The sequence below is a fragment of the Semicossyphus pulcher genome, unplaced genomic scaffold (genome assembly GCF_022749685.1).
Source record: "Semicossyphus pulcher isolate SPU_LCO1_2020_fin unplaced genomic scaffold, fSemPul1.0.p SCAF_15, whole genome shotgun sequence".
In the NCBI taxonomy this organism is placed as follows: Eukaryota; Metazoa; Chordata; class Actinopteri; order Labriformes; family Labridae; genus Semicossyphus; species Semicossyphus pulcher.
In genome coordinates this window covers 9850541-9865750 of record NW_027211659.1, presented here as the reverse complement: position 1 = coordinate 9865750, position 15210 = coordinate 9850541, and the positions used below count along the sequence as shown (strand labels likewise).

Below are 15210 nucleotides of genomic sequence, written 5' to 3'. Positions count from 1 at the left end.
CTGATTGCGTGTTTATAGGTAAAAGTCTTCGCCAGCCTACAAACAGTCCAAATCAGCGCCACAGTCAATCACTCATAATCCCGCCTTTGTGCGTTTTGATGACTACACCTTATTGTCAGAGCCACGGCAGAGTCATTCTGCAGGTAAACAGGAACAAGGATGAATGTTGTGTGCAGGTTTCTGTCCTTCCTGTTCTTTCACGGAGGGACAATTCATTCAATGACATTTCTCTCAGCACCCTGCTGCCAGCAGCCCGGAGTGTTATTGCTGTCACATCTACAATTTGACCCACTTTTGGAGGTGTGATGTGTTGGTGGAGATGTGTCAATTCTCCACCAACACATAAAAACAGCATTTCTTATAGTCTGCAGTTGAGATCACAGCAGCAGGCTGTCAACATGTCCTCTTTATGAGGATGATGATTGAGGAAACAGGCTTCTGAGAAACTCTTTTCTTGGGCGTTTTTTAGTGGACAGTGCTGATTCTTGGAAAGCAACATAGACATCAAATAAGATCATGAAAAAAGTTTCACGTGGCTGCATGTCATGCTACATTCATCTGTCTATTGGTGCTCCATAAAACAGCATTGTTGTTCATGAAGTATTCCAGCAACTGTAAAGTGGTGACTTTAATCTAAACCTGTAAACTCAATCTGCACTTGGTGAATATCTGGATTATATTCTTCACAAGAGCACCACCTGGTGGTCAAAAATCTAATAGCACGTGCACTGATGATAACTAAAGTTTAAATCAGAAGACTGTGCTTTGTTGTGCATTACACAGCATTATTAATATGATACGATAGACATGAGACATTTGTAGTAATTGCTGCTCCCTTTATGATAGATGTTTAATCAATGGGGTCGGAATTATTTTATTTTTTTCAAGGCAAAAATCTGGAGGTAGTTGAGACATTTCTGTTTTAAGAGGAGTCGTAATATATATTCTATTTATCTATAAATATATATAATTATTACATCTTGAAAATATGCACTTGAAGGATTAGATGGGTCTGAGCTCTTTGAAAATGTATAGGAGCAATAAGCAATTCACATGTTTGTGCAAAATAGTGCTGGAGAAAGTAGTCCAATTTATAAACTTTACTTGAGTAAAAGTACTAATCTCACTTTGTTCATTAATAAAACAAATTCCTGCATTGAAAATGTAACATAAGAAAAACTATGGGTACTATCAGGAAAAGTTACTTTAATTATACAATGAAGTAAAATGTCTCCTGACTGTTATACTATTAAAATGATTCAGCTAAAAAGGCATATAACACTTTTAAAGCTGAAACGTATTTAAATAAATGTCTGTATTTCCTTACTATTATTCGTTCTTTAAGTTAATCTATGCATGGCCGACATCTGACCAAGGCAAAGTGTTATGTAATGAATTCTTGGAAATAAATCGGATTATGAAATGATCATGAAAACAGTTTCCTGTGAAATGACTAACTGAGTAATCTATTCATGGTTTCAGTTGTATTTGTACAAACTGGATGTTAGTGTAATTAAAAAAAAAAAAAAAACCACTATAAAATAAATAAGATCTTCAAATGCAGTGTTGTGCAATATATTGGATTTGTAGATAGTGGCCCAACTATGAAAGTGCTCCAACCCACTCTAAGAATGAGACAAACCACCAAAATCAAGTTTTGGCCAGACAGGGGAGGGTCACATTCATTTGAATTAATTCTAATGGCACTCTAATGGCTAATAACGAGAAAGTGGACAAACTAGCCAAACAAGCTGCTACAAAAGAAAACAGACATCTGTATTAAACTTTTAAAATAGGAGAGAAAGACAATGAAGAAAAGCTTTAGAGAACCACACCAGAATCAAGAAATACAGAATAACATTCACTTCAAAACTGATTGGGTATTAAAGGGGGGGAAAATGGAAAGAAGTACGCAATAATGGCTAAACTAAGAAAAGGATTGACAGGATTGAGAAGCACCCAACTGGCTTTTGTAAACACCCCCAGATACAATAATCGTATTGTAATCGCCTATTATTTGCTGGAAATATAAATCAGAGAGATTGTAAAGATTTGGCTGGGGAAAGATACTGTATTTGCTCAGCTGTTAGCTGTAGGAGTGGACTAACTCCAGAGGATGGCAGTAATGCAAGCGAAAGGATGCCAGCTGCCGTTAAACCTCGTATAAGTAAAAGAAGAAGACGAAGGAGAAGACGGGTTTTGGGCGGAACCTTGTTTCTTGTGCTAAGCCCAACACGGAACTCTTGACAGATACACTAGTAATGCTAACCAGCTGTGTAACATGAGCTAGCTTCGCCGGTTCGTGCTGACAGTTACTCACCTTCCGTTGTCACCAGTTAACTTTCACTGTAATTTAGTTACCTGCTACAGAGCTGAATGACAGTGGCCGTGCTGTCTGTGTGTTGCTATTTTGTTAAAATTTCAAGCAGCTGAGGCGCTAAAAATGAGAGAAGGGTGAGTATGTGGCTACCTTACCAACCTCTGAAAATATAGGTGGCTAAGTTAAAACGCTGTAGAGTGCTGTTAGCAACAGCAGCTATAGGAGCAAATGATAGCTTGTTAGTTAGCATGTTTGTTACTGAGCTAACTCGTAGCTAGCTAACGTTTATTTTAATTGTGCTTAACTTGGTCTAATGGTCCGTAACTTCGAAGCTCGGTGTTTCACCAGTCTGTGATTTGATAGCTTTTTTTGACAGTCTATCGATTCAGTGCATTGTGAAGCTGCCGGTAACGTTAAACGTAAGTTAACGTTAGCTAGCTAACGCTAACTGTCAAAGCACTTTCAGCGACAGTAGTGGCTACCAGTGTGTGAAATTTCTCCAGGCTGGCAGCAGCTGTCACCATCTTTGCATTGTGGGTGGGGTACACACCTTTATTTTTCTTGTTATATTTGCAAAAGAACCAACAGCTTGCCCGTTAACGTTATGCATGATTAACGTTAAGTTGTCGTGTTCCCTTCATTGGTTGCCCAATCCTGGTCGCATAGAGCCAAACAACAGCTCGTATTAGCTACTTCTGTTTCTACTCAGCCCTCTACTGAGTAGGTTAAGTTGAGGTCTGCAGGTGCAGTCCCAACCATAAACTGTATGCAGCCAATGGTTGGGACTGTTTGCAATTGAAAGGCGGTTGGATGGACAGGATGGAAATCATGTTGCCGCTCCCAGTAGCTGAAAGGTTGGAGAGGCAGAATCAGTCCCACACAGGGCTTTTTAGTTAAGGGGGCATTACCCATTTAATATGTAAAGGCCTGTGCTTCAAAGGGATTATGTTTTACTTCAGTGTTATATCTACCTCAGTAAAATAATTAGTGCCCTCCTGTGAGACAGTAAAGTTAGTCTCACACTAGCCTTGCACCTGATCAGATATGTATTCAAATAATAGAGTTGTTTCAGAAAATCACATTTTGCTGGTGAAGCAAACGTGTGTATAGACAAAGAATAACTGAAGCAGCTACAGTATAAAGACCATAAAGAATTTTGTGTAGATTTTGGTGAAATGGTGTTTTTGCTGAATTTAAACAGGTCTTAAGGGTCTTTGGTCTGTATGCTGTAAAACCCTTTATCACATCAGACCCAGTGACAGTGTTGACAGGCTTTAAAAATAACTATAGAGAAAGATATATTTACCATCAGTACAGCTTATGGTCTGGTTTTCTATTGTACGTCATATAAAGGGCATAAGAAACAATCTGAGACTGTTTCATAACAAGTTAATAGTATAAATAGTATTATAGTGGGTTGAAATAAGTTTTCAGTGATTCCCTTAAACACCTTTAACTATTTGAAGTTTTGTTCATTTCCTTCTAATGCTTGTGGCTCTTTAAATACATTTATGTAACTTACAAAAATAGAACAGACTGTTATTGAGCTAACCTGCAGCTAGCTGGCAGTGACAGTATAGACATCATTTTGAATAAACAGGAATCCATTCCACTAACCTTATTTAGTACAAAATTATTGGGTGGCTATTTACAGTCATTTCTTGCATAAGAATACCAGATGGATCCTGAAATGTGTGAATTTCGTGTTTTTCCTCTTTCTGACACCAATGATCATTTGGTTATTTGATTGTTATATAAAAGATTTATAACCATCATTAAACTTTTTACCTATTGATAATGAACTTATTGTGCATTATTATGTACAGATGCTGGACAGATGTTTTGTGTAATGTATTTTTGAATTCATAATTTGTGTTTGTTTATTGAATACTTTGAAAACTATTTGTTTACATGTATATATAACCACGTTCCTTTCTCTCCCTTGTACTCCTCTGTGGTTCTGTCTGTATTTGCAGAGTGTGCGTCGTGTGACTCAGCTCTTGCGTAGCCATGGAGAAGCCCTGGAGGCTGTGGGGGGCAGTGGAGCGTTGCACTCTGACTCTGGCCTCCTGGTCCTGGGGCGCTTGTCGAGTCTCCCTTTTGGCCCTCATCCTCACCTTTCACCTGTACGGGGGATTCTTCCTCCTAGCTCTCATCCTAGCCTCTGTGGCCGGCATCCTCTACAAGTTCCAGGACGTGCTCCTCTACTTCCCCGACCAGCCCTCCTCCTCTCGCCTTTATGTTCCCATGCCAACAGGAATCCCACATGAGAATGTGTACATCCGCACCAAGGACGGCGTGAAGCTCAACCTCATCCTGCTTCGCTACACGGGAGGCGACACGCCACCTGGAGTCACCCCTGGCAATCAAAGCAGCCCCACTTCCTCTGCTACACCTACAATCCTTTATTTCCACGGTAATGCCGGTAATATTGGTCACAGGGTGCCAAACGCCCTGCTGATGCTGGTCAATCTGAAAGCCAACGTGGTGCTGGTGGACTACCGTGGCTATGGAAAGAGTGAAGGGGAGCCCAGTGAGGACGGGCTGTACCTGGATGCTGAGGCCACACTGGACTATGTCATGACCCGTCCTGATCTGGACAAGACAAAAGTGGTTCTGTTTGGCCGATCACTGGGGGGCGCTGTGGCTGTTCGCTTGGCGTCAGTCAACCCTCACCGTGTTGCAGCCATTATTGTTGAAAACACCTTCCTCAGCATCCCCCACATGGCAGCAACACTCTTCTCCTTCATGCCCATGCGGCTGCTGCCCCTGTGGTGCTACAGGAATCAGTTCCTGTCCTATCGGCAGGTAGCGCTGTGCCGCATGCCCTCGCTGTTTGTGTCCGGTCTGTCGGACCAGCTCATCCCACCAGTCATGATGAAACAACTTTATGAGCTGTCTCCTGCGCGGACTAAGCGCCTGGCTATCTTTCCAGAGGGCACACACAACGACACGTGGCAGTGTCAGGGCTACTTCGCTGCTCTGGAGCAGTTCATGAAAGACCTGCTGAAGAGCCACGCCCATGAGGAGAGCGCTCAGCCCACAGCCAGTGTCACCATCATCTGAATAATACAGTCATGGACTGACTGTTTTCTTCAGGTCATGGGCTGAAGGAGGTGAAGGCTGTTGTGGAAATTGATCGGATGGACTTCATAGATTTTTTGGAAAGAATGTACATTTTTTGATGCTTTTTTGGGTTCTTATCTTATTTCACTCTTTTTACCTAAATGTAACATACTGTTGAAATGATTTAACTATTTGGAGATTTTATGAGAGGGTAAAATGCCCTCATGGATTATTTTGTGTTGCAGCTATGAATGCATGTATTTATGACCTTTTTATGAATGAAGCCAGAACATACATGCCCACGCTGCAAGACGTGTCACAGCCATGAAAGAATAAGCTGTTATGGGTTTACTGAAACAGATTAAAATGAGTGAAACAGTTGCTCAGAGTACTAAAGAGGACCTATAATAATTCAGTGAAAACCAATTAGTACAGGAACTATAACGACATCTCTTCTGATATAAAACATGACACACTGACAGTATGTAGGCCTCTGTGTATATATATATAAACTTTTTAATACATTGAACTTTTTTTTTGTGTTCGTCATGTGGGCTAACAAAACTTTCTTCTCTCCCCTTTAGTGAGGATCATTAATATAAAGAGTACTGGCAGCAGCTTGGCTTGTCATGACATTGTTGTTATTCATATTTATATATACGTTTTTTTTTTTCTTCTTGGCACAAAATAATTTTTCTGTTTATTTCTTATCTTCAGCCAAAACATGCTGGCTGATAAAGCGGTCAGTAAGATACTTCTGCTTCTGCTAATCAGAAATAAGTTGTTGAAATCGTATTTCCTGTCAGACTCTGTTTCAGTGTGATTGGGACAAGCTGCAAGATATTTTCCCTCCAACTTTTATCTGTTCAAACACAACCGACACACTGGATTGGCTTAAGTTGGCTTCTATAACATTTGCTCTGTGTGTGCTTTGTCATTAAAGGATGGTGTCAGATTACTGTCTCAGTACAATACATGTCCATATGTATACTGAAAGAGTTATTGCTTTGTGTAATGTCTGTTTTGACTTGGAAAAGAGTTCTGTTTCAATGAGTTCGGGGACGAAATACAGAGGCTCAACTGATCATGAGTAGACAATGTCCTCTGTGTGTGTTTTTTCCCTCCATTCAGTACAGCAAGGAAACATTCTGATGAATTCCAAAGAAAAAGATGTTGTGAAAGTCAGATTAACTCTCATTGAACTTTATTACTACACAGTAAGAGGAATTTAGATTTCATGCCAGATCAACACTTCAGTCACACTGGGCAGAGACCTCCCATGGGTAGGTACAGACATGTGGAATGATAACTCTTTCAACATACTTTTCTATGGACATGTGAACCTACCCCATTGAGATCTTAATATAATGACCACCTAATGCAGTGATTACTTGTTGCTAGTGTCATCAGCATTATCATTGATAATCTGAAGATACTCAGTTCTCATCCCATGCGTTTCTGGCAAAATGGCTTTATTCACTTGGAGGGCTTTTAACGAGCTAATTAACCTTTCTGCACGTCTTCCAGGGGGTGGAGCGGAGCGCGACGACACTGTTGTCTGCTCTTGCTTTCCAAATGCAGCATGCTGCACTGCAGTTGTATCAAAGCCATTCGAATACAGATCTCTTTAGCCATATTTCATACTGTTTGTAAACAGTACGCTCAACAAAATGTAACAAACGTCAAAGACCGAATTTGTTTGTGTCAGTGTGATATCAACTTGAACAATGGGCTTACTATGAATGTAAAGTGTGGTTCTGAATACAAGTGTGCTTTTAAAGAAATAATGTATAGACAGTCTTTTCTCCTTTTTGTGTGACTTTCAGGCATTTTCGTATTATATCATATCCATAAACTGTGTTTCATTTTCTGCCCATCATGTGTTGATAGAGCACATTTCGCAACCGTGTGAATAAACATTTAGTTGGCTTTGTTTTACACACTTGCATTGCACCTTCTCTTCGTTCAAAAAAAGTTGTGGACTTTTTTATCATACACTTGATTTATTGTTTTAATGGATGTCCTTAATCAAAATAATAACTAGAATACTGGGGTTTAGTCCAACATAATGTATTGTTACTGTCCATCAGTCCCTGTCGATGGAAGGAAACAGAACTAAACTGAATGTCTAATTTTTATTTACAAAGAAAATCATTGAAAAGGTTTCGTGCACTATGGAACATATTTGATATGTTCACATGATTGTGACTAAAGTGGATTGAGTGCTGTTGGTATTATTTTTAATTTGCATTGAGAAGCCGGCATGTGATGACATTGAGTTGTGGTAAATTTCTGTAATAACCTGCACAGTGTTGACATGTCTTGTGATCATCTACGGTGACGAATCCACATTGAGGAAACACTGTGGTGGGTATTTGTACAGTCAGACATCTGAATGATTCATCTTTAACTTCAGTACGAAGAAATCAGTTTGTGGGATTTTCCATTCATGAGTACTTTCTTTTCTATTTTAAAACAATGTCAATGACTTCTTTTGTAAGCACACATTTTCACTTTCTATTTTCTGTACTGTAACATGCAATAAATTGATACATTAAAACGGCTTGTCTTGATTGATTTACTTGTAAACAAGCTTTTTCTAAAGCTCTTACAAAGTAATTTATTTCACTCTGGATCCCTTCACTTTGTATATCCTGTGTAGTTTTTTTTGTTATGGTAAAATTGTGGTTCTTCTTGCACTTCCGTTTTTTAAACGTGTTGTCTTACTAGCTGTCAAATTTAAATGTTATTGTGTCAATGATGTCTATGTCTCATTCTTAGTCGGATTTCCCCCTATTAGTCCACCAGACTATCACTCATCCAACTGCCAGACTTGTCCTCCCTGCGCTCTCTCACTAAAACAATGTGGAGAGGCTGAGATGGCTTTAAATCACTTTTAAGGATTAAGATGAAGAGAAGGAGAGAGAGTTTTGTCAGGGCTGCTGGTCAGGCAGGAACTGTGTGTGGTTAGCTGAGGCGGAACAACAAGGGGGAAGCTGTTTTGCCCTTTTTTGTACTGTATTCATTGTGCGTAGTCCGTCAGACTACACTGGAAGCGGCCACTGAAGGACAAAACCGAAAGTTTGGGAAATCACTGGAGCTGTAAGACTGGAGCGAAGTTAAAGCTGGAGGCTCTAGAGACAGCACCGTCGACAGAAGCAGCCAAGTTCAGGCAATAGAGCAGTCATGCTGCCAGTGTAAGCTCTGGTCCTGGGATGGCAGTTTTGACAGATGTTGAGCCAATGACAGAACAAAAGGCAGTAGAAGGGAGACTATCCTGGCCAATTTTCCTGCTGACACTCGCTGCTGTCACCTCCTCGTCTCTTTCAGTTTTGTCCCTGCACCAGCTCATGGCTCTCAGAGCCGAGGTGGAGGGGCTAAAATCAGAGGTCTGTCGCAGAAGAGAGGAGGGAGGAAGAGAGTCCAAACATGCAAGCCAGGTAAGAGAAAACTAGCTAGTCCTTTCAAATAATCACATCAGCACAGGATTGTAGAGAATGTTTTTCAGCATGTACTGTTTTCTTTACTGTTTCTGTTCAGACTGAGCATATCAGAAGCAGGAGAAGCAGCCAAGAGCCCCAGAACCAAACTGGGTCTAAACATACTTTCACCCTGACTAGGAGGAGAAGATCGGCCTCTGGAGTAGAGCCTAATGGTAGGCTGCAATTTAAGTTGACAGTTCACCCTAAATGTATACAGTAGGATGCAGTTAGAAGCTTCTTTGTTTGCCTGCAGTGCAAGAAGTGTGTAATATACACACAGTGAATGGTGACATTTGTCTTTGTTACTAAAGTCTTCCATCCTTCTTTATTGAATATTCTAGATTTCCAAGAGTAATAGTATAGGATATTTCCTTTGGCATTTTCAAGCCAAGTCAAGATTGCTGTTATTATTTAGCTTTGACTATTGATTTAGGGAAGGAAAACTCACTCACAACACTGTCTCATTTAAAAAGTAACTTGTGAGTGACTCATCAGCTTTGTTTTTAACCACCTAAAAAATAAGAAGTCTGATGCAGTGAGGAAATGGAAGCATCTATAATGATCTCACCATCAGCTGAAGCTATTTCAAAGTCCCTGGGGTGCAATATTTACAGTATGCTGCTGCAGAGGGCTGGCGCCACATAAAAAGGGGGGGAAGTTAGGAGAGGAATGGAAAAGAGAGGCAGCCATCAAATAAGCAATGTGCAGGTTGTAGGTTTTAACTTGTCTGAATTTATCTTTTCAGTTTCTCAGCCTTGCCTGCAGCTGCTGGCAAGCAACAGCAGGAAAACCTTCAGCAAAGGTGCAGTATGCATGACATAATTCACTCTCTAGTCTTTGCATTTGCAGTATGTAGTATTATTATAGACTGGGTGTCTGTGGCGACTTTCACGGAAAAAAAATCATAAGCAGCGCCCAGTTAGTGACGCGTTTTCCATCAGCCAGCAGTGGTTGGTCTGCCAGAGAGGGTAGGCGGAGCTAAGCGGCTGCTTTTCCGGTCTCTGCAAGGGTTGCGAGTAAACAGTAATCTACTATGGCTGAACAAACAAAGAAAGATCGATGACTACAGATACAACTTCAGAAATAAGTGAAAATCCAAAGAAAAAGAAACAAATTCGACGCTCAGATGGAGGCAAACAGTCTAAAAAGGAAAGCGACCGTCAGCGAGGAAAATCAAGAGTTACAACCGGAGCCAACCGTGGACGTCTGGTTATCTGGGACGTATGCGGCCATAATTGCCTTTCATCGCCATTAGGGGCCGCCAAATAGAACGAAACTGAGAAATTCGAGATTATCACTTTAATGTCAACTTTAAAGGTCTAAATATATTTTGCACCAAAATGTATATACAAGGAATAACACACAAGAGGGAGTGCTGTTATATGCCAAAGATTTGGCATAACAGCATGACATCGAGTGTGATATTGCTTTTATACAATCGTACTACTAGTTTTTTTACTTATATAGAGACAGAGATTTTGGCTCTGCAAATATAACAAGGCTGAAACTGGGCTCTTTTCAACATATAAACATTCTCCTGCATAGTTGCTATTTGTATGTCTAAATGCGACAATTCCTTTGCAGTGAAAAGTTTGCAACAATCTAGACAATGACAGTTATCTGTACTGCTAACCATGTAACATTAATTAACAGCATTCAGAAAACCTGACAGTTAGTACCAGAAAGTTATACCTGTAGTTAAAGTTCCAGTGCTGTTGTACTCTATAGCAGCCCTCATGGAATGCTTCTCGACTAATCAAACTACTTGGTTTGAACTTATTATCAGCAGCACGAGGCCGCTACGATCGAATCACAGCAGTGCTGACATTCAGTATAACATCACTCCCTCGTGTGGTCATGCTTTCATACAACAGTTATACAAGTAAATAGTAGTAAAAATCAACAGCAGATTACTTTTTGCTAGCTCCACAACTTAACTGAAACTGGAGGGCCAAGCAACCTACTACAGGCTGTGTCTACAGGTTACCACAGATCAGCTGTTTTTTTTTATCATGCATCTGTATGTTTCAACCAGTGAAATAAGAGTCTGCTGTGTGATTCAGAGCAGCTTGATCCATGTAGACATACACAGTCCGCTGTAATGTTTATAAACAGTATTCAGAACACCTGGACGAGGCGGAGCGATACACAGAGTGAAAAGTCCCAGTTCTCTAAATCAGCACAATGGAATGCCTCTTATCCAATCAGATGACTTGGTCAGAACTAACTGTTGTTTTATTGTTGTATATACAAAATTGAATTTTCCCCAACAGTAGTGGGTAGTTTCCTTGCTTATGTTTCAACATGTCTTCTAAAACATTCTTGTCTCCTGAATCAGAATTTACCTCAGAGCCGCACACAGGCATTCCCTGGCGGACTGGGCTGAGGAGAGGAGCAGCCCTGGAGGCAGACGGAGACAGCATGATAGTCAGAGAGGAGGGCTTCTACTTTGTGTACAGTCAGGTTGGTCGCTTTGCTGTCATTTAATCTTTTTGCCACAGGAGGGCGCTGCTAGTCTGTTTGCAAATCACCACATTTCACACAGGAGGGGAGCAGGTCTACATACATAGCTGAAAAAAGAGGTTGTGCTTCATCAATGCAGGCAGTTGGTTAACAGACCTTGAAGAAAGGTCAGATAAAGAAGAGGAAATGCAAATGTTGCATGCGTAATAAATGAAGCAGCAAATGCTTAGACTGTTTATACATGATGAAACGCATGCCTGTGCCACACGTCATAGATCTAAGTCAGTGTCTCTGATGCGCCCAGGTCTTCTACATGGACAGCTACTTGGGCCAGGCAATGGGTCACGTGGTGATCCGCAGGAAGAGGAATGTGGTGGGAGACGAGCCTCAGTATGTGGTCCTGTTCCGCTGCATCCAGAATATGAACGAGGACGACCCGTTTAACACCTGCTACACAGGAGGTGAGGCTGTGTCAGTGTTCATGTCCAGCTATGTTCACCCCTTTTTACAACAAAAGGTCAGACCTCTTTAGTCAAGCTCCACAGCAAGAGTGTGTGTGTGAAATGGCTGCATATGTGTGTCGCTAGTTTGGTATGTGTGATGGCCGTTTGTGGCAGGAAATGGCAGCTAAACTTCTGAATGGTGCATCCCTCAGGTATCGCAAAGCTGGAGGTCGGAGACCACTTGGAGTTGCTGATCCCTCGTCCCACAGCCAATGTGTCCATGGACGGCGAAGATACCTTCCTGGGTGCCGTCAAGCTGGCTTAATGTATCGCCAGATTCTGCACCAGAGGGAAGCTTTTGTGGTTGGAGTGGACGGAGCAAAGACAGTTCTGCCATTACTCTTTTAAATAAATGCACCTCATAGCTACAGCTGTTTCATGTCCATTTCTACCCTACTTCAAGAGGCATGACTTCACATCATCACAGACACAAGATGAGGTCTGCCTCGGAGGAGATGGGTTACTGATGTGACTGAAGTCATTTTTATACAGCTTTGATCACTTCTCTGTCATGTTGCATTATTCAGAACGATTCCACTAGCTATATGTGCTAATATTTCCAGAAGTATAAACCCTAGTGTTCTGATTTATAGATTAAAGCAAAGATTTAACTTAACCTATATACATACCGATTGAAAATTCACATGCAACAAGGTGACAGGTCTTGCACGAGATGACATCATCTGGAATCTGGGAGGTTGTCGTTCCGTTATTGGCCACAAGAAGGAAGCGGTTGTGCGTGCGATGAGAGAGAGAGAAAGAAATGGTGCCAGGGTTGAGCAGCAGCAGTGGCAATCAGGGAAAAGTTCCTATTTTTAGATAAAAGCAGAAAACAACGTGCACGTTCAAAGGAGCCGTTGCTCAATGAATTTGTAATGCCTGAAGTCCCTGGAGAAAACTGTGTAATATCTTCAATTGATGATTCTTCAGTTTATATTACATTGAGCTGGAGGCAGAGGGAGAGGTACACCTGGGGCTGACACAAACACATCTTGGCTCCTACATGGAATATGTGGTGCCAAAATGATCATTGTACAGTTGGAGTTGCTGTTGAGAATCTACATACTTGTAAGCTTGATAAAGAGCAACACAACAATGGCAACTACTGTGCTTAACGAATTATAGATATCTTCAGGGAGCTGATCATGTGCCAAAGAGATGTCGCCGAAGAGACTGGTGCTGAAAGGTTGGCATTGAGAAAGAAGACTGCATGATGTATTCATCACTTTTGCGCATTTTACACAGTTGTGTGTCGGCATTAAACACGCCAGACTGTATTAGATCACATCCCATGTAAATAGCAGACCTACGATCTTTAACTGGAGTAATGAATATTAGAATAGAAGCGAGTAGGCATGACACGGCAGCTGCTGTTATCTGCAATGGAGTTTATATGATGCTATGGTCATGTTATGTTGTTTTTTAACTTCTGCTGAAAAATTAAAGGTAATTGTTTTATGAAAAAGTTTTTTTATTTTTGTTTGACACTTTAAAACATTTCCTGATGAAAAGCATTATACTAGAACACAGTTTACTGCTATGAAAACCAGTTTAATTATGTCACATTATTTAGCATGCATTTGGCATATGAGATTAACATAGATAATGGGATAATATGAATAAAGTGATATTTATCTCTCTACACAAATGCTTATTAAAGTCATGAAATATCTTTCACTACAGGTTTCTGTGTGTCATGTTTCAGTACAAAGACATGAAATCGACTCAGTCTTTACTAGCCTGTTGGCTAAGAGCAAAACCAAACCGCTAATTAAGCAATATCACATGAGAGGGAGTGACGTACTGAATATCATCACGGCTGTGATTTGGTCATAGCGCAGATAATCACAGCCATGATGATGATGATAATTGAATGTCACACCATCACTCCCTCTCATGTGGTATTGCTTTTTTACAATAGTTACAAACGCGGCAAACAGAAGTAAACAGGAAAAAAACAACAGATTATTTTTTGCTCCACCAACTCGACTAGTTCCACAATTTAGCTGAAACTGGACTGTTGTTGCCAAGCAACCCAAACATTCTCCTGCACTCTGTATACAGGTTACCACAGATCAGCTGTTTTCATGTATCTGTATGTTTCAACCAGTGAAATAAGAGTCTGCTGTGTGATTCAGAGGTACCAGCTTGATCAGTGTAGACATACACGCGGTGTGTCCGAAACCGCATACTAATCATACAAATCATACTAACCGTGACGTAAAATTGAGCATGTCGTGCGTTCCCATGTCATAGTATGCAATTTTGTGTATGCGAGAAATACCCGGATGTATACTAGACTGTCGGCCCGGATATTTGAGTATGAAACGGGAGCTCACTGGTTGTACTCAACCGCCCCAAAATGCATTGCGGCTATTCGGCTTCTACTATGGCGGAGATGGACCGGAGATCAGACGGGACATACGTAGACGATTAAGTCATGTGATACGGAGAAGGCGGCTCTGAGTATGATGCCACCGGCATCCTGATAGTCAGGTTAGTAAGCAGTATGCAGTACATACTGTTTGAGTATGTAGTAGGCAGTACGTTAGTATGCTGTTTTGGACGCAGTGACGGTCTGCTGTAATGTTAATCAACAGTATTCACAACACCTGGCTGAGGCGGAGTGATACACAGAGTGAAAAGTCCCAGTGATGTTGTTCTCTACGTCACCACTCATGGAATCCCTCTTATCCAATCAGAGTAGTTGGTTGGAACTGTTGTATAACAATGATTAATATTCAGATAAACACATTTATATTTTAAACTATGACTCATAAACTGCCCTTTGAAATAATAAAATGTTTTGTTTTTTTCCTCAGGCCTAACGCCTCATAAGCAAAACAGCATTATCTAAATCAACTTGGCCTTTAAAAGGGATGTTGTTCACTACATCATCTGTATCATAATGCCTCCCTATGTTGACCCAGATAGGGAGAAATATTTGGATATTTTTGCAGCCAGAACTTACAATTTTGAAGAAAATGACTTTTATATATTTTGGCGTTGGGTTTCTCCCGTACCTGCTGCTCTGTCTCTTCTGTTCCTCCCCCCTCTGTCTAACTCTTACACACACAAAAACACACACAGGCCTTCTGTCGCTTGGGCCAAAGAGTTAGACAAAGCCCAGTGGGTGGTCACTACTTCAGCAGGCATTTTGCCCTCAGAGTCATGGCTCCATTTGACAAGAAGAGAGACCCACACAGGGGGAGGGAGGGAGAGAGTCTAAAATAGAAAGCAGAGAAAGAAAGATTTCAAATGGACTTAATGGAAAGAAGTTGCCATTAGGGGAAGAGCAAGCGGAAGAGTAGAGAGAGGGTGAAATGGAGAGAGAGCGAGCTTAGAGTACTACAGCCAATGGAAGTCAGAGGAGCTC

General features: G+C 41.0%; 2 protein-coding genes across 2 annotated transcripts; both read left to right on the top strand.

The window, feature by feature from the left end:
* Positions 1-2282: 2282 nt before the first annotated feature.
* On the top strand, positions 2283-5547 carry abhd13 (abhydrolase domain containing 13). Its single transcript, XM_069663122.1, has 2 exons — positions 2283-2454; positions 4297-5547. The coding sequence occupies exon 2, from the start codon at positions 4331-4333 to the stop codon at positions 5384-5386; it is 1056 nt and encodes a 351-aa protein (XP_069519223.1). The 5' UTR covers positions 2283-2454; positions 4297-4330; the 3' UTR covers positions 5387-5547.
* A 2814-nt stretch (positions 5548-8361) lies between these two features.
* On the top strand, positions 8362-13269 carry tnfsf13b (TNF superfamily member 13b). The gene is made up of 6 exons (XM_069663250.1): positions 8362-8826; positions 8927-9041; positions 9614-9670; positions 11207-11331; positions 11636-11792; positions 11987-13269. The coding sequence occupies exons 1-6, from the start codon at positions 8602-8604 to the stop codon at positions 12097-12099; spliced, it is 792 nt and encodes a 263-aa protein (XP_069519351.1). The 5' UTR covers positions 8362-8601; the 3' UTR covers positions 12100-13269.
* Positions 13270-15210: the final 1941 nt, after the last annotated feature.